Source organism: Barbatula barbatula, assembly GCF_947034865.1.
Source record: "Barbatula barbatula genome assembly, chromosome: 14".
Classification (NCBI taxonomy): Eukaryota; Metazoa; Chordata; class Actinopteri; order Cypriniformes; family Nemacheilidae; genus Barbatula; species Barbatula barbatula.
In genome coordinates this window covers 11,202,287-11,229,477 of record NC_136777.1, presented here as the reverse complement: position 1 = coordinate 11,229,477, position 27,191 = coordinate 11,202,287, and the positions used below count along the sequence as shown (strand labels likewise).

General features: G+C 38.8%; 1 protein-coding gene across 24 annotated transcripts in view; it reads left to right on the top strand.

The window, feature by feature from the left end:
• Nucleotides 1-27,191, top strand: part of camk2g2 (calcium/calmodulin-dependent protein kinase (CaM kinase) II gamma 2) — a 71,322-nt gene that overhangs the window by 15,086 nt on the left and 29,045 nt on the right. For all 24 annotated transcript variants that reach the window (XM_079473088.1, XM_079473085.1, XM_079473097.1 and 21 more), the window contains exons 2-3: nt 3,418-3,512; nt 22,607-22,666. In XM_079473088.1, the coding sequence (XP_079329214.1) occupies nt 3,418-3,512; nt 22,607-22,666 (155 nt within the window). The remainder of the gene's footprint in view (nt 1-3,417; nt 3,513-22,606; nt 22,667-27,191) is intronic.

The window sequence follows — 27,191 nt, the reverse complement described above, 5'->3', positions numbered from 1 at the left end:
TAGGTTTTTGACATCGTCAGCGATAATTCGCAAACCGTTCAATCGACAGAAGCGTGTTCAGAGGCAAAGTTGTTCAGAATGTGAAGAGCTATCATATGATAACAATAGTTTGAGTATATGTCAAATGTCACGTGATATACAATTGTTTATGCACTCCAAAAGCGTTATTTCGCCCCCCGGTGGCCGAATGAGTTCATATTTCTTACAGACCTTCAGGACCATGAGTCGAACAAGCCCAGCGAGTGTCGTTTCGATCGGCCTCCGTTAACCCTGTCTAATGAGTGCTCAAACTTCATTGGCCGATGACCGCCATGTTTCTTTAGATACACCACTGTCCTTTTAGACAATCATCGTGCATGACACAAAGACACACCATACCAAATAATAAGTCGATCGGGCAAACGGTTGGGTAGTTATAGCCCTTTTCGAGTTCATGTAAATTATAGCGCCACCTAGTGGCCAAGCGCCAACTCCTTTTTACTGTGACCCCGGACTGAGAGTCTACACATAGGGTACAAGCCCCATGAAGATTGCTCAAACGGTTCACAAGTTATGGCCATTTTAGTCAACCATGGCACTTCCGGTTCAGGCGTTTTGGCGCCCCCTAGCAATGGTGAATCGAAATTTCAACTTTTTTTTGATAATTATTCACATTCACACTCCACAGAATTCATCAGCGTTGGTTTGGTTCCGATCGGGCAAAAATCCAGGGACTAGTTCATTTTTATTTTTTTGCATAAAATGCAAATTAGCGGAAAAATTTGCATACCGGAAATGAAATCGGAGATATACGTTTTTTAAGTTTTGAGCCAATGATTACAATGATATAAAACACTTGGGTGTGCGACAAACGGTTTAGGAGTAAAGAGTGCAAACGCGCTTTTCATCGCTGTAGCGCCACCTATGGGCCGATTTGGCTGGGTCCATGTATCTGAGTAGCGACAAGGACTACTACCATCTGACCAAGTCTCAGCTCTGTCGGCCTTACGGTTTAGGCTGCCCATGTAGTTTTAGGGAAGAATAATAACAAAGAAGAAGAATAATAATAAAACCCACAAATACAATAGGTTTCTAGCCCTACGGGCTCGAACCCTAATAAAACCAACAAATACAATAGGTTTCTAGCCCTACGGGCTCGAACCCTAAATATCATGTATTAAACCACAAGTATAACCTGTGCTACAAGTATTTTGCCACGGTTTTAAATGCCTTAAAGCTGTGATGACAATCTTGATTTTATAATCTTTAGTTTTTATAAAACAGCAGTAGCCACAAGAGATGTTTTCTAGCCACAATTATTATTAATGTTAGTTATGTTTCTGCAGAGTAACATAGTTTGTTATCCGTAGGCTGTATTTAGTGTTGTTATGATACTGGAACGTCTAACTTCGATTCAATACCTAAAAAATATTGATATTCGATACCATGGAAAACAACAAGGTCCTAAATTATTTTAGTTTTATTCGAAGTTAAATTGAACAAGACAGGGCAGTAAATTATTTATTAATTATGAATCTAATGTTAATTGTAAAACTACATTTTAAATTTGAAATCAAAGTTGAATTTCTCATTATTAATGAACCAGGGCGTACATAAATAGTTGTATTTTTAACTACCGTTTAAAAGAGATAAATAAATACTTGAAGAAATACATTTCTCGTTCATTGATTAGTAATGTTAGTTAATGTGATATTTTCTGCGTTTTTCACATGCTTAGCTAGCATTTTGAGAGGTGTTTTGACAATTCAGAGACACCTTGCAAACAAGCGCCAAATGCCGTGGCCACACTTGACTTTTCACTCTATTGGCTTCCAATCATGTGAATGCGACAGACCGGAAACGCAAGGCCGTCCAATGATATTTCAAAGTTCAAGTTTGGTGAGCTCTGACCTGCGTCGAAGTTAGAGAAGCGTTACTGTTATGGAGCCCCCTATTCCAAGCCTCAGGCCCCGGCAACTTCCTGCTCTGCCTATAGGTAGTGCCGGTCCTGAGTGTGTGTCAACTCGCTGTCGGAATAAAGAGAAAGAGCGGGAACGCGCAGCTGGTATCAATATGTGGGACATGTGTATTGGAACCGTTTCAGAATTTTCAGTATCGATACTTATCGAAAAACCAATATTTTTGACAACACTAGGCTGTCTGCAGGTGATAAGCAGCATGGAAGTTTGACGCTTAATATGTTACTGTAGCTCAGTTGGTAGAGAATTCGATCTGGAGCACTAGGATCATATAGGTTTGATCACAGGAAAAATGCATACTGCAAGAATGCACTGTGCGTCACTTTAGATAATAGTCTCTGCGACTCTGCCAAGTGCGTAAATGTAACCATCGTACAGAATGTGTGGTCGAAGATTTATCTGTATTGAATGAGGAGATGGTTTTGAACGGTTATTGTGATGTATTGTAACTGTTTTAAAGGGATAGTTCAACCAAAAAGGAAAATTTTGTCATGAACTACTCATTCTCTTGTTGTTATACATCTGTTTGAATTTCTTTGTTTGGTCAATCACAGAGAAAAATATTTGGACAAATGCTTGTAACTAGGGACGCACTGATACCAGTATCGCTATCGGGACCAATACTAAACTAATGTACTCGTAAAAAGGCACCGAAACCAAAGACCGATACCTCATGTGACAGAACTGACTGAAATTGGTTTTGAAATTATGAAGTTATTCTCGCTGTGTTGTGAAAAGGTACAGGCATTGGTATCGGCGAGTACCAGAAACAAAATATCGGACCTCGTACTCTGTCTTTAACAAAATGGTATCAGTGCATCCCTACTTGTAACCAAACAATTCATGGACCCCATTCACTGCCATAGTAGGAAAAATGACAAAGGTAGTCAAAAGTGCCCCAAAACTGTTTGCTGACTTACATTCCTCAAAATATCTTCATCTTCAAAATGTATATTACATTGAAACTATGATTGTCGATGATGAAGTGTTTGGTTACAAGCATTTGTCCAGATATCATTCTCTGTGTTCATCAGAACAAATAAATGTATACAGGTTTGGAACAACTCGTTGGTGAGTAAATGACAGAGTTTTTATTTTTGCATGAACTATCCGTTAATTGAGGCTAGTCTGAACATAAGTAAAAGGATCATTTAATAAAGGATTTTATCCTTGCATGTAATGATCACATGGTCCTATACGATGCTATGTCTATTTGGACAGTCATTCGTCTCAATTTCATTAATAATTTAAAAAGCGTATTGGACTGAACTGCAAAGCAATTACTTTGGCTATTTTGAGTAACACCTTTAATGCTCAATTTATAGAGTATTACTTGAGTATTATATTTTAAAACGATGTTTATTCATTTTAGTCTCCATTTTGATCAGTTTTATATGCAAAATAATTCATTTTTATTTCCAATGCTCATTATTGACACGTGTTTGTTTGTTTTAAATAGGGGTGCCTTCTCTATTGTCCGCCGATGTGTAAAGAAATCGACAGGCCAGGAATATGCTGCAAAGATCATCAACACAAAAAAGCTGTCAGCGAGAGGTAAGCTGCTCAATGTACATTGTGTTGTGAGCATGTGCAAATGTGTCATTATTACAAACTTAAATGAACATAGGCCTAATAACTAACAAACTCAAGCTTTTTCATTTAGCTTTAAACTCTAAATGTGTACTTCATGTGTACGTCAGGTTGATGTATTTGGTCTGCTCTTCCTTGTATATCATTCTAATGGGATACTCTGTAAAGTAACTATGCTTATTTCTTGTGTTATGGCTTGGTCAAACACACCAACTAACACAATCGTCTTCAGTTGAAGATTTTTGCTGAAAATGACAGTTATGTTTCTGAAGGCAGCTTTACAATGTGTTGGTGTTTGTGGGGGAAGTGTGAATCTACTGTTACAGTCAAAAAAGGCTTTTTTAAATTCACTTTCTCTTATTCCAACAATAGACGTACTTTAATCTTTACTAGACCAAATGTTTCTCTGATAAGGCTGTTGTTTTGTATTGCTTGAATTTATATATCATTCTTTACATTGTGTTGTGAACATGTGGAAATGTGTCATCATTACAAACTCAAATCAACATAGGCCTAATAACTTATTAACTCAAGCCTTTTCATTTAGCTTTAAACTCTATCTGTTTACTTTTTCATGGAGTATTTATAATATATAAATATGATCTTGACATGCAAAATTTGTTTTATGATTCAGAAACTAATTTGGTCAGGTGTGTTTGGAGTTTAAACGTTCTGCCTCTTTTTACATCAGCAGGACCAAATCTGCTGACATCTGCATTTAAATGGATAGACAGGCAGCACTTTAAGACTATTTGAACACATTTACACATACTTACATTTGTGCACAAATGCATTTCAAACTTTATTTTGTTTATTCTTCTATATTTTGTTTGGGTCACACAATTCCCGGTCAGTATCATCAGGGCAATTGATGATGTTGTTGAAGGATATATGAGACGCAACCACTGCTGCATCACAAACAAAAGCAGCAGATCTATTTTTGGGAACTGGACTAGGTGTACCTGTCCTCAAATGGAATCCGGTTGGACGGTAATCAGTTGTGGAAAAGTAACGAATAACAAATACTCAAGTTACTGAAATTAAGCAGTTTTTTCAGGAAATGTACTTAAGTATTTTCAAAACATTGTACTTTTCCTGCGTTATTTATCCTCACATTTTCGTCTGTACTTTGTTTAATTTTCATGTGAATGGCTAAGGAGAATAATCAGTCCCGTTACGTGACCCTGTCCATTGAAATCACGCATAGAAAAATTGCGTCACACAGATTTCAAGACACCTGCCGCCAATTTAGTTTAATCATAGAGGACGAAGGTGTGCTGCAAGCAGGGCGAGTCTTAAACAGCGGTCTTGCACGCTTGAAAGTCATTGTGGGAATGGGATATAATACAAATGCTCACCCGAGATATGGAGAAATATTGAGTTCCTGTATCACTCCGTTCAAAATGTCATCCAAACGGCTATATCATGAGGTAAAATTGTCCATCTCTCTCCAAAGTTACTACATCAATTGCTCTGCTCTTATAAGTGAGTAGGGAACATATGCGATTGGAACGTATGCGAAGCCGTTTAGCCAAACTGTGCATTACCAGTTATAATGTTGTAAATAACATTCAATTTCTTGCACCGTTCGATCGATTTCCCTAAATAAGACGTCATTAATACATTGAAAGAAGCCGCAGGTATTTATTTTATGTTGAGCCATCTTTATTGTGAACTTTTAAAGACATGAACCTGTGGACTTGCATTTTATGAAAAACCATATGCACACCAACGTCAGGTAAAAATCTTTATTGTTCTACCTAAGAAATCTTAGATGGCTTGAGATTGGGTAATTGATCAGCAAGATCCTCCACAGATACGACTTTTGCATGCAGTATTTTGGGCCATCATATTTATTCATTTATGCATTGTGGGGTCTAGTACACATGATTGAACAACATTGAAATTGCAAATATGGTTTTAACTGGAGCACTGAGCTCATGATAGACAGACAAAATAACCATTCAATGTGTTGTTTTGTTAGAGTTGTATCCAGTTAAATGCTTTATCTGTAAGGGAAATATGTGGTTTGTTAAATGTAGCTATTTTCTATATAAATCTCCAAATTGAATTGGTAATTATTAATAATTCATTAAATAACACAACCTAAAAAGTAATGTGTAACTAGTACTCTGAGAAGTTTTTGAGAAGAGTAACACTTTTAACACCATTTCTTGTAATTGAGTACAGTTTCACCAATGTAACAGTACTTGTTCTTAAGTAAAGATTTTCGGTACTCCATCATCCACTGAACGCAATTTACATAATTGTGTCTTCAGAGGTGTATAAAGACCTCACATAATGAAGCGTTATGTTTTTATCACCTTAGAATGAGCTATTTCTATCTACATACACCGCAGGTCCCCTTGCATGGATTTCACTATGTTGTTTATACAGTAGCCCTAAACGGACAGACTGCTCGATGGAACATTTCGTAAATACATCATCTACTTCGGCAAAGAAGCAAACACACGGCGACATCTTAGTGTTGTGTCAGCCAGTAGGGTGTCGTTGGTTACAATTCACAACCTCACCGCTAGATGATCATTTAGAAATGCAATAGCACCCCTCTTCTCAACAAGACACATGATTCGAGGCATAGTTCTATGCAAAAGTATAGTTTTGCATTTAATGCAAAAGTATGAATGCAAAAGCGGTAGAATTGCTTTCCTTAATAACTTTCCAGCAGATGGTTATCTCTCATTAGGTCTTCACTTTTTTTCTCTTGATAAAGTTCACCTGTGAATTTCTACACGGTCTAAATAACACCAAGCTTTATGGTTATCCTATAGTTTGAGGTGTGATTGTGTGCGCACGCACATGCGCTAAACATGGCAACGGCCTGAACGGATTGTTCTGTCCATGGACCTTCAAGCTGAAGTAGAGCAGGCCCTGTTCTCTTTGTGTGTGCATGTGTACGTTACGGTCCCCATGGATGGCCGGGAAACAACAGATTTATTTAAAAGATCCTTGGACCCAAAACAACAGGTAATTAGATCAGCGCCGTTTGGCGGCTCTCATAGGCTTCCTCTCATGTAACCTGGCAACTGTTTTTCTTCAAACTCTTCATCACGCTGCCTGGAACTGTATAAAAAAGCAACAGTGCTGTTCTTCTGCTTAGGCCCACACAAGTGCCATGGGCCCCTCCCACTAAATCTCTCCATTCCCTTGGCCTTAATCAAAGCCCGGAGAGATCTCTTGACATGCCAACCTGTTAACCGACACATAAAAGCTATTATCATCTCGACTATCATTTGCTCTTCCATCTTTCAAATGTCAGCGAGGACAGTGTTGCAGTCTGCAGTTACTCATTCCAAACGCATTTATAATTGTACCTTATACAATAGTACACAATGATATAGGGTAGTGTATAGTATAGTTGGTCGAGAACGTCTGTGTCCTACTATATAAGTGAATGGGTGCCAGTGCTTTCTTCAAATATCTTCTTTTGTGTTCTGCAGAATAAATAAGTCATAAATGTTTGAAATGACAATAGGGTTTATAAATGATGGCAGATTGTTTTGGGCGATTTTAAGTATTAAGAACATCCGAACTCTTATTTCTCGTATCTCTTGCGGTTTTGTGCCACAGCTTGTATGTTTTATATGTTTTATGTAACATATTCCATACAAATCTATAGCCATGTTTGGTTTGGCTCTACTGAGTTTTCTGACGGTGGTGCTGATGTTTTATGATGTGCATCCGTCGGTCAGATGCTGGGTAGCGTGGAGCCTGTGGCTGTGGTGCAGGCGCTGCGATCCTGCAGTGTAGCCTGTGTGTTGGCGAGGTGCAGGAAAGACTGCTGAATAATTGAGGCGCACAGCCTGCTGTATCTCTAAATGGAGAAAGAGGCTAGGACCTTCTTTGTATATCACCACTTTGCTTCTCCAGATCTTCCTCTCTATTTCTCTCTCTGACCTCTATCAGATCAGCTGCAGCATCTCAGCCCTGCTGTATTTTCAGGCCTCTTGAATGCTTCTTCGCTAGATGCCGACCGGCAGAGACCCGATAAACGCAACAGCACTGCTGTGGTGAATCTTTAATGGAACAAACTGTGAATTTTTAATGAGCCCCAGCCAAATGGTGTGCGCACAGGCAGGGCGAATGAAGAGAGGTTGATGACCTTAGTGTGTATTGGGACATATTTAAAGGAAATATGGAATTGTTGTTCATTATGCTTGTGTATGTACCAGCGAGGGGAAACGTGTAAGGTGTTTTGTAGTTTTATGTTAAACAAAGTGTTTTTTAATGCTAAGCATTACGACTGATTGAGCTAAGTAGGTTGTTTCTTCCAACAACTGAGCTGTCGTACATTGCACTGAGAGCATATGATGGGGTCTAAAATGATGAGATAATTTTGAATACCTGGTATTTATTTCATTTAATTGGGCAAAAATATAAGAAATAAAAAAATGTTTGAAGTTGGTACTGTATTAAAGACATTTTATAGCTGTTTAAAACTACAAAATGAATATGCACAGTGCACAAACATGTATTATGTAAACGCAAACGTTTAATCTGGATGCGATTCATCACAGTTCATTTAAATTTAATTTAAAGCCTTTTATTTCGAACATGTAAAAAAAATACAATTTTACCTAATAAATAAATCAGAATTTTGACGTATACATATCCAAAATAGAGCAGGAAGAAGCAACTATCTGCTAATGACAGCCCTACTTTAAAGTCACAGTGGAATTAAAATTGACAACTCGCGTATTGCAGTGTTATTTATTCTACAATAGTCTTTTTTACTAGTCTTAATTAAAAACGTTAACCTCCTCCCCCTCTCTTCACTTCCTGTCACGAGTAATGGCGTGACGCGGGGCTTCAATGACTGACTGACTCCAAACTGGCATTCAAATCTGCCTCCATTTTGTTAGCAACGACCGATTTACTACGATCCAATCAGTTCTCAACGGATGGAAGTCCCACCCACATTTTTTCTCCTTTCAAAAGCTTTCACTTGGATGTACGTCACGGTATAGAAAAGGAGACAATCGCTTATAGCGTTTCCGACTTTAAACACTGTAACAGTACTGGATCAATGTATTTACCAGCATCTTGCTGTGTCTTAATTTGCTCATGATATAACATCCTGGGTGCAGATTAACTAGAGTTGTGCCAATTTAGCTCCGGGAAATCAGGCGGTTAATTAAAGTTTATTTAAAAGAGTATTTCTGTACTTTTCTTGTGATAACAGCAGTAGAAATGGTAGCTCATTGATTTTGTGTGTGCGCGGGGCAGGAATTGACAAAGTAATGTTAACGTGGGCCACTGTCAGGTGCTTGACAGATCAACCATGAGATGCCAAACACTATGGTAATTAGAAATAAACCTAACAATAGTCTGATATTCAGTGTGTACTTTAATTCGATGTCCATTGTTATAGTTTTGTCAGGTTGTTTGTTTGTTTATCTAAAGCTACATGTGCCTTCAGATAAATCCCATCTCCTCCGTTATGACTCTCCTCATATGTTTTGCTGATTTTTATAAAACGGAGGAACATGGTGGCAACTAACAACAGATGAATAGCTTCTCATGTAAACTGTTCAGTTCTGAGGCTAGGGGGTTTTATTATGATGAATTACCATCATAATGCTCAACCAGCATAGAGTAATGAGCCACTTGTATTGCACATTTAATCAACACAAAAGCCCACCTTCCCCCTCCACACAAGAACACAGACCTGTCATGCTATTTACACGCTTTTCATTTGGAACCAATGAGTGCCTTGTGGTTTTGAGGACCATAATGTATTCTGTGATGTGCATACTGTACGATTGCACCATGTGGCACACAGTGCAAACATTTGACAAAGATAAACAGCATTATTCAGATGGGCTGACTCACTGTTTGCCAGGCCTGACATCACTTATTCATAACCGAGGATAGATTATTGCTGTGCCATGGGGGAGCTGTGCTGCAGGTAAGGATGGTCCAGGTGTCATGAGTTAAGATCAGAATATTTAAACCTAAAATATGAAAGAGTACGTAACATTTGATTTTTAATGTCCTACTTTGGTTAATGGATTGTCCAACAACAAATGGATGTACATACAAGGTGTAAAAACACTATTTCTTACTCTTGTCATCAAAACTTCCAGTGTGACAACTTGCGTGTTATGCTGTTGCTCATCATTGAAATAAAATTTTTACTTAAAAGACTGCTAATTTGTTAATAATAATATTATTTCGTCTTTACTGCGCGTTGTTCCATAGAGAATTTTAGAAAGTCGACGTTATAAAAATAGTTTTTAGTTTCACCCCCATATATTTAAATAGGTGCAAAAAGGACATTTACTCTAGTAACAGTATTATACTTAGACTAGTTGTCACGGTGTACGGTGTTCGTTTCTTTAGATTTTATTACAATACGGATAGTACTCCACTCAGGTCTTGAAATAAATACTTTGAGAGTTAATAGATTGAACACTTAAATAAGCCGAGTTCATAGCTAGATAAACAAACTGTAATACCCCAGAAATAACGGTACATGTTAACGTTAGTGTTTTATGCATTAGCTAAACACAGACATAAGTTAAGACAAAAATAAATTGTCACACTTTCAGGTTGTGATTCGGAATAAAGTTGGTATTTCCCCCTCTTTCAAGGATCGTCATTTAACATATCTTGCAGTGAACGCGGCAAGATTATTCAAGCAATCTTTGGTGAAATGACGCCCGCACAGTAAAACCCTGGGGTCTTAATCCTTTAGTGTTTGAAAAATGAATTGTAACATTGTTTCCTCAGAAGTTCTTCCTTTGGTAGTTTAAATAAGACAGACTTTGTTTCACAACGTAGAACACAGGGTCTGGACATGATGCACACGCATCACAAACGAGCGACATATTGACTCCTTGTCAACGGACTATGTAGTTTTCTGTCATCATGTAATTTCTATATATGTTAGTCATTAAAACTGCAATGTATAACTGTTTGTTATATAGGAGAAGAGGTCCCGTCATTCCTGAAAACCACACAGGTACTGGGTATAGTAATGCTGCCTGTGGTCAGGATGACCAGGGTCTTTCAAGCACCACTCTTGTCCTGCCTGTTTTGTTTTAACTGCTGGGAATCCTCGGGCGTCTAAAGCAGGTAACAGGATAATCCCTGTCGGATCTGTGGGGTAGATGCAGTGACACCGTCCCGCAGCAGATGGTCCAGTGTGGGACAGGAGCACGGTGCCTTAAGTTCACACTGTGGCACACGAGCGCATCAGCGAACAAACCCAAACGCCATCCGCTTTGTAGTTACGGTGACCCCTTGAGACCAAAGGAAAAGTTTAGAGTCTGGAAACCGTATTCACAATGAATGGATGTTTGGATGTCTTGGGGTTATACGCTTTGCTACCTAATGGAGAAATAACTGCCGAGAGCCTTTGACGTAGTTGTTGTGGTGCTGAGATGCTTTTTGGCCGTGAAGGCAATAGCACTCTGTATAGTTTTAATGGAGAGGTTGTATTCTGACTCATTTCCTCACACATTAAGAGGCAGCAACAGTATAGTGTTGCGTGCCAGTCACCCATAATATCACTCTCACTTAAAAAAAGGCAACAAAGCAATTTGCCAACTAGAGAAGCCGAAACGGATTACGTCCTTGGAATGCAAGAGATCCGTCTTACCAGGAAGTCATTTGGTTAAATCAGTAGGGCAGATCTGGACAACAGGTTTACTGACCCAAGTTGAATGTTTAGCTTTTATCATACCATAACTGTTGCACAAATACAAATCCTCTCAAAAATGTTTTGTAATAAGTTTCATTTGTCTTCTCTGTGGGTGGATGGATGGAAGTATGCGTGGTGGTCGCATCTGTGTTGGTGGTTGGACTGTTGCATGCCTCTCTCCAGAAAGTGTGCACCGAGCATTGAATATATTTTAGTCTGAAATTGCCTGCATGAGAGTGAAGCTGAAAGTAGGTGAACAAACTTCCTGCGGCTCTGAATGCTTAAAATGCAGGCAAACTTGTTTGCTCAGGTAATTATGGAGTCATTCCCTGGGGCTGTCATCTTTTTACCTTGTGAAGTTTACAGTTTGCCATTTTCCCATCACCAGGCCTCGATCGAACCAACGGCCTTGAGTCTCTTAGCTTGCTAAATTAGGGTTAAGATTTGAGTGTTTATCCTCTCTCTAGTGCTGTTTGTCATTTCCTTTATAAGTGTGCATGAGATGCGTCTCTCACTGTATGTTAAAGCATCCTTTAACAAATCACATCACATCACTTGACTCAGGAAATAACAAATCGTCACCAGTTCAGATGCACACAAGCCCATATGATGTATATGTAACTTAATATAATAACTAATACAGCTGATAAAGTGGATGCATGTTTTTTGGTAAATGGTTTCCTGGACTCTCATGATGGACGGCCAATGTGTTTATCTACTGATTTAATCCTCGTCTCCTTTTTAGTTGAAAGCTGATGTTAGAAATGCATCACAATTCTTGACAGTTTTATCCTTGTTCGAACGATCTTCAGACCCACACAGAACATCTGTCAGGCAAGCATTGTCTTAATCCTGCAACGTGTGACAGCAGCGGGCAGAATGACACGGGCAGTGTCTATGATCCGAAAGAGTTCCCACTCACACACACACACACGTCACAATTCAATGCCTTTGACATCGGTGTATTGGTGTGAATGAATGTGCATTGATATTAGAGTAATTACAGGAAATTGTTTGTGTGTTTTTCCCCTAATAGAGCAGTTTGTTTGATTGTTGACAATCTTTGTTTGGAATTATGGAGTTATTATGAAGTGGAATGCAAGCCTTAAGCACACGATCTGTTTGTCTTCTCCGTTGACCATATAAAATGACCCCCCCCCATACACACAAACACACACAGAGGTGCTGACTGAGTGAGTGATGAGTGCTGGAAAGCATATGGGCAGAAAGATAGCCTAACGAGGTGGAAAAGGAAGTCAGGTGAGTGTTATCACGGTTGCATTGAGAGGATATGAATGTTATCAATAGACTGTGTGTTTACAAATTTGTCGCTAAAAGTGATCTTAACCTTAACCCTCTAAAATATTATCCAGAAACGGTTTACATGTCCATTTACACTAGAATTAGTCCCTAGAATGAAAAGGTTTGTTATTACAATATTTGTCAGGGTCATGAATATTAATGTTGAGCTATGCGCTCTGATAGGCCGTTTCGCTGCACGGCTCATGCCAGTAGCTCACATGGCAAACAGATCGCTACTGTCAGGTGTGAAATGGAAGAAGTGGATAAAATCCCTCGTTGCTGCTTGCTGTAGGGGTTGTAATGGCAATATAGTGGGAATAGCTCCCTTCTTAAATCGGTATCAAAACGCTGAGCGAAGCCTGCTTGAGTTTGTCCCAGGTTCAAAAAACTGTCCCTTTCACTTTCGTCACATGACTCTTGCTCCTCTGTGCTGTGGGCTGCAAATTGCAATTAAACAGATAAAAACAAGGCTAAAGGGGCATATAAACTTGCATTATACAGATCAAGGTCATTCACATTTTATCCAAAGCGACTTATATTCCATTATCCTATATATTTGTTTCTAAGTATGTGGGATTGAACCCACGACTTTGGTGTTGTTTACGCCATGCTCTACAGAAAAGCTGATCAGACGAGCCTGACTCTATAAATGTATAAAGACAACACGTGTCCGCGCAGCTTGCAATGTATAAAGATGCGCATGATTTTATAACTGCCCAGCACGTGCTGTATGAAGAAGACGTGTCTCTGCACAGCTCGCGCATAGACTCGGCCCACTCTAACTTTGCGGCTTGTTAAAAGAAGACAACAATGTCAGCGTCCATCGCAATGTTTCATTGTAGACAATGTCCAATGCCAGTTTGGTAGACTTTGGTAGACAATACCTGCAGAACTTCCAATGATTCCACTGTGCACGTCCAGCAGGCCTAGAACATGGGTGGGTAAATGCAATGTTGGAGCGTACATCCCAGCTATAATATCACAGTCGGTGGTATGTTGGGATTAGCCTCTTTTGCATACACAAGATTTACATGAGGAGGAGGAAACAATAGTGTTTGAGGCTCACGATATGTAATTTCCATGTACAAACCGCTTGTTCATCTATGCCTTGGTAAATACTGTTTTCCATTCTATGGCACCTTTAATGATCTTCATTGTGCTGCTGCCCCTTTAAATGAATAGATCATTTAGAATTAAAATTATTTAATTATTATTTTACTTTTTTAATCGCCCTCATGTCATCAATGACGTCCATGTCTTTATTTCTTCTGTAGAAACAAATCCAAGGTTGCTGAGGAAAATATTTCTGGATCTTCCTCAATATTATAGATTTAATGGGTTAAATTAGTTTCTTTGCAGCTTTAAATGGCTAGATGCGACACCAGCCGATGAATTAGTTTTCTAGCCTAACAAAGTCATTTTCTAAGAAAAATTCAACTTTTTAACCACAAATAAACTTCTTTCACCCAACCGTGTTGCGCGTTCACAACTTCCCGTAATATGTTGAAACTTAACTGCTCTGATGTTTATACATCCCGGACAAGCACAAGAACGGACCATTTTAAACAATAATCTGGCTCAAAAACAATATTTTTTGCAACAACTGAACAGTCTTCCTTTTCACCACTCGTTAACAATGGGTCGGTACATCCGCTTACGTCAGACTTGTGACCTTTCCAACGTGATAACGCATTACGGGAAGTCGTGAATGTGGAACATTGCTGGGTGCAAGCCGTGTATTTGATAAAAAGTAAAAGTAATTCTAGAAAACACCCTAATTTACCGGCTGGTGTCACGTTTAGCCATTCAAAACCTTGAAGAAACTGATATTTGGACCTTAAATTGCCCCCCATTAAATCCATATGGAGGAAGATCTGGAATTGTTTTCATCAACAATTTTGGATTATTTTCTACAGAAGAAATAAAGACATGGATGTCTTGACATGGTGAGCAAATAAGCATAAATTCTAATGTCAACGATTCTTTTTATTTAATAAATAAAATATTCATTCAATGGACTACTTTTACAAGGATTCTTGTTAATATGGGCGTTATTCAACACTCCCAGTGTGGTGAGAATGGACCCAATCGGTCTCCTGCTTCGAGTCTAAGTACAGAAAAGATGCACACCAGTCAAGCAGCAACAGTCCAGTTCAGTCACCACCGGATGACAGGTTTTCACTCGGCTTGGCTTCGTTCCATGTTCACCATCTGCTGTATGTGTTTTGCGCATGAGCCGCACGGATGTGCATGACCTCGGACTCAATCATCCTCAAGTTATTTTGAGTAAACGGTTATCTACGATTAATCAATCCGCAATTAATCATTTATGTTCCTCTGTGGTGAGCGAGATTTGTGTGAATCTAACAAACTTCGCTTTGGTGATGTTTTGCATCCCAGCTGATACTAGCTCCTCTGGATTCCGTTTTGACCGGTTTCCTTACAAACTATTGCAACCTACTCATACGGAAAGTAATTCTCACGCAGGCGCAGAATGAATGTGCTACTTGGCCGTCGAGTTTCGACCATCGGCTTGGTGTGTCAGGACAATTTTGGACCCAGACGCAGTCAACGTCAGCCGACTTCACAGTCTGCTTTTTGTCTGCGGTAGTTCGTCCAGTCGGGTCTGTGTGTACTGTACTTTTAAGCTTTGCTCTTTAAAGCTGACACAGGTCTGATTTGATTATCTTCGAAGTTTGTAGAAGGTTTTGCATCTGCTTTTTATGGTGAAATAATAGAACTTCCCAGCCTTATTAATATCATTTCTATGGAAACAATCTGTGCTAGTATGTATCCCTCAGCCTCTGTGTGTGTGCTGCCTGGAGGACAATAGCCTAGCATTGAGATATCCCATCAGGCAGTGCGGTTGCGGTGGAGTTCAGCTGTGGTTTCAGGCTGAGATGTAGCAATTTCTCATGCGTCAGATATTTGGACCTGTTTTTGGTTGTTTGTTCTGGCAGCCAGTAGACTCATTGGTATGAGCTAAAGAACCAAACCGACTATTACTGAACTGTTTGTTTGACGCAAGTTATTTTTATTTGTCTTGCTGTTTGGCACAAACAGTGGTGTTATGTGAAGGTCACTTGGACCAGTGATACATCATAAAGGGCAGGATGTCATTAAATCAAACATAAGATATTCTCTTTATTTATTCCCCTCAAATATTTACACGCATATTTTGCCATATTTGTCTGTCATACTTCCCCCTCTGGTTTTATGTGGAATGTGTTTTATTAATAAGTAGTTACTGTATCAGCTTCCAGTCCTTTCCATCAGTGTCCTTGAATCACACGGTTTACCCAAGAGAAACGGACAGCTCACATTATCTCCATACATACCTGCTCTTACTGTCGTTCTGCTTGTGAAAGTGTACCTAACCACTGTATCTAGTGTTAAAGCCAGGGGTATATACCATCATACCAACCAGCCCTATAAATATTCTGTATATATTCCACACATTCAGACTGCTGTGATGTGGAAACTGTTTGGGTTAGTGTAAGACCACTTGATGACCACTGGATTCTTTCTTAATCTCATTCTAAGTCTCTAATCAGGGACACGATGGAGGGAATGTGAGACGGAGAGAATCTAATATCATCTGATCATTTGTGGAAGAATGTCTGGTTATAGTGACGTGTGCCCTGCTGCTGTGACCTGTGTAATGGCTATTACATCAGCTCAGAATTTACCCCTCTGTCTGGAGACAGACAGATTTATTTGTGCAAGTGAACATGCATAGTCATTTAAATTACGGCTGTGTATAGGCAACATCTTCACGATACGAAATGCATCCCGATTCAAGGCCAGTTTTTATAACATTTCTCAAATGACAGATTTACAGCAAAATATACTTGCATTGATTTATCAGATTATCTGATTTTCTGCATTAAGTAGTCTTTATAAAGAGACCCTTGTTCCTAAAACATTGTCTGTTTGTAAAATATATGCCCTATTTATAACAAATACATATGAAAATATCCTTAAATAGATTTAGGCTAATTATAAAAAGAAATTAAAATAAATGACGGATTTCTAGACGTGGGATTTCTAGAAATAACATTATAATTGTGGTAGGCGCTGTAAGCAGGTGTTTTGGCTTAACTTTCTATTATATGCACATTTCCTGTGTCTCTACCACGCCTTACTTTTCCGTCGGTATTATAAGCAAGAGGTATGTCACTACATCCTTCCAATGGGGGGATTTCGTAGATTTTCATTGCGTGCAGTAGTTTTATAGTAGATAAGTCAGAAGGAGTGTTGCGTCGTGTGTGTGTGTTAAATTAGCTCCTACACCGTCCGTACCGAACACGGATCGACTCCGATCCGATCTTTTATACCACTTAATAATTACACGGTATGTTTTGCATTATAATTGGCTAATTTCATAAGTGCTGCTGAATCTGTACGGAGGCAGATGTATCAATGCACGCATCGCCAGGAGCTCATGACGATGTATCGCCGTATTGATATTTTGGGCACAGCCCTAATTTAAACATAACATATTTGAAACTAATTTCATAAATGACACTTCATAGCATCTCAGAATGTGAGACACAACAGGAGAATGTGAGACGGACAGACAACGAATGGCTTCAGAACCGCCTTGGCGCATGATTTGTCAACAGAGAGGACGCTAAGGTCAGCATTGATGAGCCAATAGAGGATAAAAAAAATAAAGCAAGTGGGATGGAGTGAGTGTCAAGGCCACAAGGGCAAGTCTCTGGGGCGCGGAGGAAAGGGGGCCTGTGCACCGTGGAGATTGTTTAAGAGAGGGACGAGCAGCCATGCTTGAATTCAAGAGCAATTGGAGCCACAAATCTCTGAAACAAAACGGATAGACTAAAAAGAGAATTTCGATGTTGTAGATTTGATCTGAGGGTCAGCTGGATGTTTAGGTTGCTAAGGCTATGATAAATCCAGGCAGTCGAAAAGCTGCTCGCGTGCTTTAAAAAAACATCTGATCCTGGCTCGACACCACATGCTGATGTCATGACTCCTCCCTGGAGGCGTTTGGCATTCTCCGCTGAGATTCACCTGCTGAGAAAAGACCTCAAGCTAACCCCGCCGCCTTTATTGTCGTTGATTCATTTTGCAAACATTATATTTCTTCATCAATTACTCACAGTCATGACTGACTTCCTTGTGCTGAACGAGACAAAAACACTAATAATGTCTTTAATGGACAACATCTACAATGAAATTGAATGCATCTTGGACATTCCGCTCGACATTTTGTGTGCTTCACAGGAAGTCTTACAGCTTAAAGACAGGGAACATGTTTATAGATTGTCATTTTAAATGAAGCTTTAAGCTGATGGATTGGCATATTTCTTTCTGTCTGGGCCATGATAACCTCGCCTGGTCTCTTGTCGCAGTCCATTTGACCCAACTATCTGCTCAGTCTGGGCTGACCCTGGTTAATAAGATACAGAGTCGTTTGGTATCATGTCTAAGCACCCCGTGACGTGAGGGGATCTTTGAGAGAAGGAACAGCTTGTGCATATGTGCACACATTTGTTCAGTGTGTTTTCAGTGCTGTAGGTCTGTTCCCCTGAGCTCATCTCGCTAAATTAAGTTAGTTCATATTTTATAGTAATTGATCTACCCATTCATATTCACTTTATTGCATCTGTTTTTCAATCCTGAAATGAAACCGTGACCATCTGAGGTCTTCCAAAAAAAGTAATAACCATTGAATGGTACATGGGTGTTTGCCAGCTTGTTCTAAACATACATTGTATTGTCACTATAGACACAAATTAGTTGATTTAAGATTTTTAATGTTGAGGCAAGGAGCTTGAAAGGAGCATCTGCAAAAACATAATAATGAATAAGCACTCCGCTATATTTTGAGGAGTGTGCCTTCAACACTAGTCTATATTTATGGGTTATTATAAAACGCATAGTTCCGACTATAAAGTCTTATTGGATGAACCATGTACAAAACCAATAAACTTGCACCTGTGACCACTTTACATAAATGCGAAACATTCCTACATTACTTGGCAGTTGTAGACAGTTTACAGTTAACCTTATTACCTGTATTTCTTGGCAGTAGGATTTTTATTCTGATTATTAGTGAACAATTATTTTTTTGTATTGTTGTTAAGTAATAATATTTTTCAAGAAATTAAGGCTACGAGTTATCTTTTGTGATGAATAAAAGGTATTGGGGTCCCCATGAACTCTTACATAAGCACAAAATAGTTTGAGGGGACAGTTCACCCAAAAATTAAAATTCCATCATGAATTACTAATGAAATATAGTTGCAAATATCTTTCTTTGTGTTTAAAAGAACAAAGAAATGTAAACATGATTGGAACAACTTGAGGTTGAGTAAATCATCTTTTGCTGATTTGAAATATTTTATAAAAAATATTATATTAAGCCATTAGCTTTATTCAGGTAGATAGGAGGGGTATTTATTACCAGAGGCGTTATCTGTTACCAAGATGACTGCCGGCGGATCCGATTCTCTAGAATCATCATCAGTTTTTGTCATTATCATTGTGATATAAGAATTTCTATCGATTCAATCCCATCATGCTTAGCTCAGTAGCACTTTGACGCACTTCACACAGACAAGCGGCTCTGTCTAATGCACCTGCCAAACTGTATCACACGCGTGCTACACTATTACATTTATTCTTATCACAGACCGTTTTTTCCGTAGCATGTGCGGCATATATGTCGCACTGTACAGCCCTGCTGTTGATTTGTTTTACTGTTCATAGAAGTCAATATAATATCCTTGTTTTTTGAATATCTCTTCCTCGCTCTCTTAAGTGTATGGTCCATGACATCATAGCCCAACCGCACAGTGCGAAAGCAGCACTTAGCACAATTGGATTTTAGAGATGGTCACTGAACAACACATCATTTATTTATTCTTTCAGTAGTGGGATGGAGAGAAAAAGAAAGATGGAGCACATGAGAAGGAACCTGAGTGGAACAAAAGGGAAAACAAATAGAGAACAGTCAGCGTGTCCACTCAAAGCCATTCCTCTTTCTCAAAGCTTTGTCAGATAACAACCATTAGTCTGTTTTCTGTTCATGCCTCTTAAAGATTTATTTGTAAAGCAGTAATTATGTAAACAACACACTGCAAAAACTTGCGGCAAATAAGAAGTAATTTTTCCTCTGCATGCTTGGTGTTTGGTGAGGGGGTGTGTGTTTTCTCTGCAGTGGTTGCATGCCAGTGCTGGCTATGGCCCGCTCTCTCGCTCAGCTTCAGATTAACTGTTCTGTAGGGAGCCTCAGCAGGGCTGAATATTAAATGTCCTGCGTTCATTCTGTTAGGTAATAAAGACATCTGCTGCTGTAAACCAAACTCACACACGTACATCACTCACCTTCATTCCATCTCAGTGGGATGTTTATTTGCTCATATTTCTTAGGGAAAGCTTTCAGCCACCCATGGTTCTACACTCGCAGACATTTTTTGGCAAATCTGATGAAAACATCACTGCCGGAATCGGTCTGTGCATGTTTCTCAGAGAGAGTGAGTAAAAACTACGGCTGTGAGGAAGTGCGGTGATGGTCAGATGGATTGTCAGATGAAAGTTTTTTAGATGCAAGATTGAGGTTTATGTCATTTCTGAGAATGATGCTCTGTGACTGAGAGGGATTGCAAGTCTCTGGGTAGAAGATTCACAGGCATGTGTCAAAATAATTTCAACTGAATTGTGAAGCGTGAGGCTTGGGGTAAGGGTATTAACATAAAGGAAATTATTATAAGTTTGCTATAAAAAGTCATTATGTAGTTTACAGCATTTAGGACGTTTATGATGGACATTACACATTTACTCTTAACTGCTAAATATGTAATGATGGGTTCAATTTTCAGAAACATTTTTTTTACGTTGTGGTGGTTCACCCAAAAAAAACATTATTTACTCACTCTCTTGTCATTTCAAACCTGCTGTTGTTAATTGGTCCCCATTCCCTTGCATTGGTTTTGCTCCCAAAAAATACAATTGAACGGATTCAGACGCCTGTTCGGATACCAACTTTCTTCAAAATATCATCTTTTGTGTTCTGCGGAAGATAGTCATAAAGGTTTGAAACGACAAGAGTAAATGATGACAGAATTCACATTAAGGCTTCAGCTTGTGATATGAAGGAAACATAGCAACACATGCCTAAACACTCTTATGCTAAAGGCCCTACTGTACTGTACTGTAAGCTTGGGTTGTTGTTTACTTTTGAGGAGTGAAGCGTTTTTCACAGTGCAATGTTAAATTAAAGATATGTAAAGCCGATCTCTCTTTCTGCATTGAATCCATGATTTAGTATCTTGCCCATAGAACCCTGATGAGGCAGATAACTGTATGCACAGCTGTGTCTGAATTAATTCTGCTGATTCTTTTTCTATATGGTAAGCTAGAAAGAATTTGCTTCGTAGTAAATATTGAAAAAGGTAAAGAGAAATATGTAAAGTACAGTAATACTTGTTTATTTGGGCTGAGGAAAACAGGCAGCCTGTAAGTCCAGGAACAAAGCTCAGTGTACCATCATACCATGCTGCTAAACGTCTCGATGTCTTGATATTTTTAACAGCTTTTGTAGGAGCATGGGAACACAACGTTCTGTTTTCCTAGCCGAGTGGGTAGACCTGAAAATCCTGCACACCCTAATACCTAAAAATTGCATAAATCAGAAAGAAAGTTTGAAGAAAGTTTTTTGCGTGTGTGTGGTACTGGAGGTGTGATGGAGATGGATAATCCACACTGTGAATGAAGCTATCCCTATTGTAGAGCATTTGTTTAAAGTCCCCATGAAATCAAACAGGAACATTGAGGAAAAGGGTTTTACACAGTGTTGCAGTGATTATTGTAAATGATTTATCCGTGCATACCATAATTTGTTAAAAAATATTTTTTTCTTGTTATCTTTAATCAAAGACATTAAGCTCCTTCTTTACAACAACTTTGCCCTCTTTACAACAACTCTTCACCACATGACGTAAGCAACAAAAAGAGGTAGGACTACACTGACTGTCCATGGCCAGGCATATTTAGCCCTCCCCTCAAGGGCAAACAAAAATGGAAGGGCAAAATAAAGCCCCGCCCTAAATTTTTTCTCATTTCAGAAGCCATTTCACTCAGATATAGGTGTCGATACGGAAAACTTACTTTAGAGCACTGCTCTCTCCCACAGCTTATCTCTACACAGTGACATGAACTCTCTACCATGAATGATTGTGTGTAGCAGATTTCTTTTTGGGGCGGGGTGATTCATGTACGGGTGTGTTCCATAATTATACTGCTTCATTTGTGTGTCCGTGTGAGTATAAATAGTTGCTGTTCGAGTTCAGTTTGATTTCCCTCTTATAAAAGGTTTACAGGAAGCAAACGACTGTGTATTGTTTAAGAGATCAGTGCTTGTTACTCAGGATGAGTGTCTTCATTAATCGTAACATAATGTCCATTATGAACACAGGTCTTGGTCATTGTGATCCAAACGCTAAAATCACAAATCAGAATTGAAGACCTCACACATTCTGATGTGGCCCAAACCCAGTTGATAAGTCATCTTAAGTAAGACAATTTTAGCAACAGATGAAGGTTTAAACCCCAGTTTCACAGACAATGCTTAGCTTAAGTCAGGACTATGATTTACGTAAACTAGGAACTTAGTTTACGTAAACTTTTCATTAAAATGCCTTATAGAAAAACATTGCTGGTGTGCAGCTTGATACAAAACAATGGCACTGGTATATTTTAAGAAGTTATTAAGTCTTAAGTCTTGTGAAACCGGGCACAAACATTATACAGCATGGCTCAAAAGCCTGAGTCTGTTTTTACAAAAAGTCAGGTGAAAAAATGAAAGCTTTTGTATTGAGGCTGCATTTGACAGTATGCACACGAGCTGGCATGAATGAGCCGGCACGATTGTGCAAAACCTGATGATTCATGTTGTCCCAGCATGATCTGAGAACGTTCCAAGGCGCATGTTAATACTTGGTGTAAATGGTGCTGCGTGTGAAAGAGCCCACGCTTGGGTTTTGAGAGGTTATCACAGTGAAAGGTGATGTGTTGAAAGTTTAATATCAGACTGAAATTTGTTCCCTCTCTGTCTGGCCCTCAGATCATCAGAAGCTGGACAGAGAAGCCCGGATCTGTCGTCTCCTCAAGCACCCCAACATAGGTGAGTCTCAACACCACAACAAGTCGGTGGATGTTACTGTTTGAAATCGTCTCACGTGAGCCACAGGCATGACTCTGCAGTTAGTGGATATGCTTCAAACATGGTGTAATAAACTTGCACCATTTGTAAGTTCTGTCTGCGGAACGTCTCAATCCCATTCAAACACCACACCCCACCAACCCGAAAATGTATGCTAGTCGCAGTGGGGCAAGGCTTATTTGCATAGAAAGGTAAAAAAAGACAAAATATTAGCCTTATGCAAATAATTGCAAGTAAATGCAAGTAATTTATTGTCCCTTTAGACTGCATGTGCGTGCGTGCGTGTGTGTGTGTGTGGAGGGCTGTGGAGGTCAGTAGAACGTGGGTGTGGAGATGTTTCAGGATGGTGGTGGGTGGTGACAGGGCACTTTGGGTAGGTGGGCAGTTGCCAAGTGTGAAGAAAGAAAATGCATATAAAGTATTTGTGAAGTTTAGAAGATTGAACAAAAGAATAAGATGTCAGAAACATCTTTGCATGTCAGTCATCCTAAAACGACCATTTCTACCTATCTTCATGTCTTTATTTTGTTTCTTCTGTGAAATACAAGTTTGCCATTTCATATGGAAGAATGAAAATAGGTTAGGAATTAATTTTTGTGTGAACTGTTCTTGTAAAAGGCATTCTTTTACATTTCAAACGTGTATCATTTATAGTAGCTTAACACCTTCCTGATGTTTTTGCATTTCTCCTCTTGAAAGACCTTTATTCCCTTCTTTCTGTCCCCATCGGCTTCATCATACATCATTCTTTGTACCTTACTGTCAAACTTAGTCCTTAAACTGCCCTTTCTCTTTTTTCTCTCTATTTTTTGCGTACATACATTATCAGCAACACATTTATTTTTGTCTTATCTACAATTGTACGTGTTCAACAGACCAAACAGAACAGAAGTTTGATCAAATAACTGTTTAAACCATTTGTGTTGAGTGCATTTATACAAATTCTGCTGTTGTGCATTGCACTTACACCTCAACATTGAACACACAAACCTCAATAAAATGGTTAAAATAAAAAACAATCATTCATTAAAAAACTCTAAACACAACAGATAACTCACAATAACAACAATATTAAAGCATATACTAAGCCAGCAAGAACACTTATTTTGTTTAGTATATTCAAAACAATTATTTTACAAAAAAATCCATGAAAAAAATCTATGACTGAGACCTACACCATTTAGTGACGTGAAGGACTGCTTCAGGGTGCATACAACGGCTTTATTATTCAGGAGATAAGTAATGTTATACGTTTATAAAATATATTAAGAGAACTTTTAGGAGATCGGTCATAACTCGCATTAAAGCATGATAACATCACAAACAGGATTTATTGTGACATTTAAGTGACCGCCCTAAAAATTGAAGTAATCTCCACATGTAGATATGCTTAAAGATATGCTTAAAGTTTGTTTTATGGTTGTGCCATAGTTATGCAGTTGGTTGTGCGTAGCCTGACGTGCACCTCTCCAAAAACTTTACATAAATGTAATCTGGTTCATACCGAATACCGGTGTGTATTTCAGGTATTATTTGAATTTTTAATATACCGTATTACCGGTGTATGTAGCTTAAACGATCAGCAGAGCGCCGCGCAGCGCGATACTGGGTGCATTTATATTTGGAATTAACATGCGACCTGTATCTGGATGTTGTCCACATACACAATGAAAAGACATCTGTAAACACATTCTGATTGGAATGTTATCCGATCAGTGTGTCCTGGTTCAGAGGTAGTCGAGGACGCATTGTGATCGGATCATTGTGTAATGTAAACGCAATCCAGCCAGTTTATCTAAATTTACCGGTACAACTTCACAGAAAACCCCGCCCGCTATCATTATTCTCTCGTCTGTCCGAAGCATGTCAGACAGATGACAAATACAGGTCAAAGTTTACTCTTGCTCCCACATTTATTCCTCCAAATGATCCTGGATACTTTATTACAGTGTATCATTATTTGCAACCTACGGAGGATGTATATCAAATCACGCAAGATGCTTTTCTTACCACTTCAGCTTTATCATCACACAGGCTATGTGTGACTGCCACAAACAGGTTTTACTCGCACACACAGCGCCAGCGGTGTTTTTAAACGCATCATTTGTTTATGTTCATGTCACCGATACGAATTGCAACACTACCAACTTCTTTCTAACATAGGCTACTTGCATGTGTGTATTTACTGGATAGCCTACAGCGTTGTACACATTCCCTTCTGTCTTCCGGGGACAGTTCGAGACACAAGCGGCAGCCGCGCAGCTTGATCCAGAGCTCTGAATACACTGTATATATCATTTACACACAGAAACAAGATTGTATAGTGTTGCTAATAGCTGATGTCAGTAAAACACGCTATTTATGACGCGCTGTCACTTTCAGCCAAACCAACCCAAATAGATGAGGAAAAGTGGTCACTTTTGATCATAGTAACTTCGTCCTACTTATGATTGTTTTATTTTATTATTTCTGTGACATGAATAAACAAATGATGTGTTCAAAAACACTGTTAGAGTCTGAATATGTAATGGTGGTCAAGTACAAAAGCTTGTGTATTTTTACAAACATCCTCTGCTTATACTTTCACATATAAGATCATAAATCGCTTTACTGTGGTTTACTTCCCAACGCTGCCTCGATTTCAACATAACTTTACAGTGTATCAAATCTGTAACATGCTCATCCTCCCCATTACATGTGTCGTGTGAAAAGTTTTTTAATATAAATGTCACTTTAAGCTCTTTACGTTTGGTAGCTTTGCCATCCATGGAGGAGTCAGAAAGCTTCCAAAAGGACCTTAATTTACGTTCTTAACTTACGTTCATTTTTGGGCGAAGGTTCCCTTTAACACTGTTGCCGAAAATATTACTGTGCCACATCGAAGAGAATTTCATTGGTCTGCCTTTGGCTTTAAACACACACATACAACACATACAGTAAAGGCTTACTTAATAATGGCAGATTTTGAACACATTTAGAGCAAAAAAGACTTTAGGAGAACCACAAGAGGCACAATTTACACAAACACAACCCATGTGTATCTGGGCTGTCAATGTAAACGCGTTAACGCATGCGATTAATTTCTTCAGATTAACACGTTAAAAATACTTAACGGATTAAATGCAACATCAGTTTTTTCTTTCATTCATGAATGAACATTCAAGATTATGCCAGAAAGCACATTTTGTCTAGTATTTTAGCAAGCACAGTCTTCAACGAGTTAAATAAAGTCTTAAATGAATGCAAAGAGTAGTGAAAATAGGAAGCGCATTAGACCTGCTTCGGGCAGCAGCTCTTAGAGGGCCGCGTTCTTAAACATGCTGCTGTGACTCCTGTCACTAATGTTAATCAAAGAACAAATGAAAAGAAGAAATCAATGTCGAATCAAATCGATTCATTTAGCAGTAAAGACTGTATAATGTTTGAGAACTTTATTTATTTTACCTGTTAGACAGGGCACACTTATCATAATGGGTTTGATTAGTAGGAAAGAATTATATATTTAAAAGGGCAACGGTTGCAAAGCCAACAATCTTATAATTTTAGGATTTGAAATGTGAATGTGAAATTATTTGAATGCAAAAGTATATTTAAAAACATAAACGCTGTGTGTGATTAGTTAGTAAATTTTTTAATCGATTGACAGCACTAAAGCAAATATGTTAAAGTAAATTGATAATGTATGTTTCATTTCACTATGCGTTTGCGATTAATGGCAGTTAATCACATGAAAAGGGTGCGATTAATCACGATTAAACATTACAATCTATTGACAGCCGTAGTATCGACACACAGATTTTGCATGTATGGAGATGTATGTAGCCCACAAGTTGTTACATACCTGTTTACATTTCTTTGTTATGCTGAACACAAAATATATTTGTAAGAATGTCAGTCACCAGACAGATCTCAAATCCCATTTACTCCCATAGACATTTTCCCTACTATGGCAGTTAATGAGGGTTGAGATCTGTTTGGTTACTGACATTCTTCAGTACAGTATTAAAGTGGCACTGTTTCAATCAGTTGATGCGTATCACTCCCATCCATACATCATCTCTCTCAAAACAGCCAGTTCAAGCATCACTTTTATCACATGCATACACATTCCAACACCTTCAGTTCAGGATGGGCTCGAGAACTTGGACGCGACGATGAAAACGATGATCGTTTGGGTCTATAAATACTTTTTTATTTTATTATTTTACCCAGGTACCCAGAGATTTGACTCCATGCGTTACGAGAGTTTGCGGTCCAAGTCCGGAGCACATTGAAGAGCATATTGAAAGCGCACAGCGATGCCTGGTTTCACGTTGATAAACTTGACGAAAGTGCAAAATGTGCAGCGCCAAGTTTCATACAAAACATAAAAAAACAACTACAGGTTTGCTTACACACCATCTACACCGCACACGAGTGCGCGATGCAACCTGGCAAAGCAAAAAGAAACCGAACAAGGCGTTTGTTGCATCTCTTTACGTTGCAT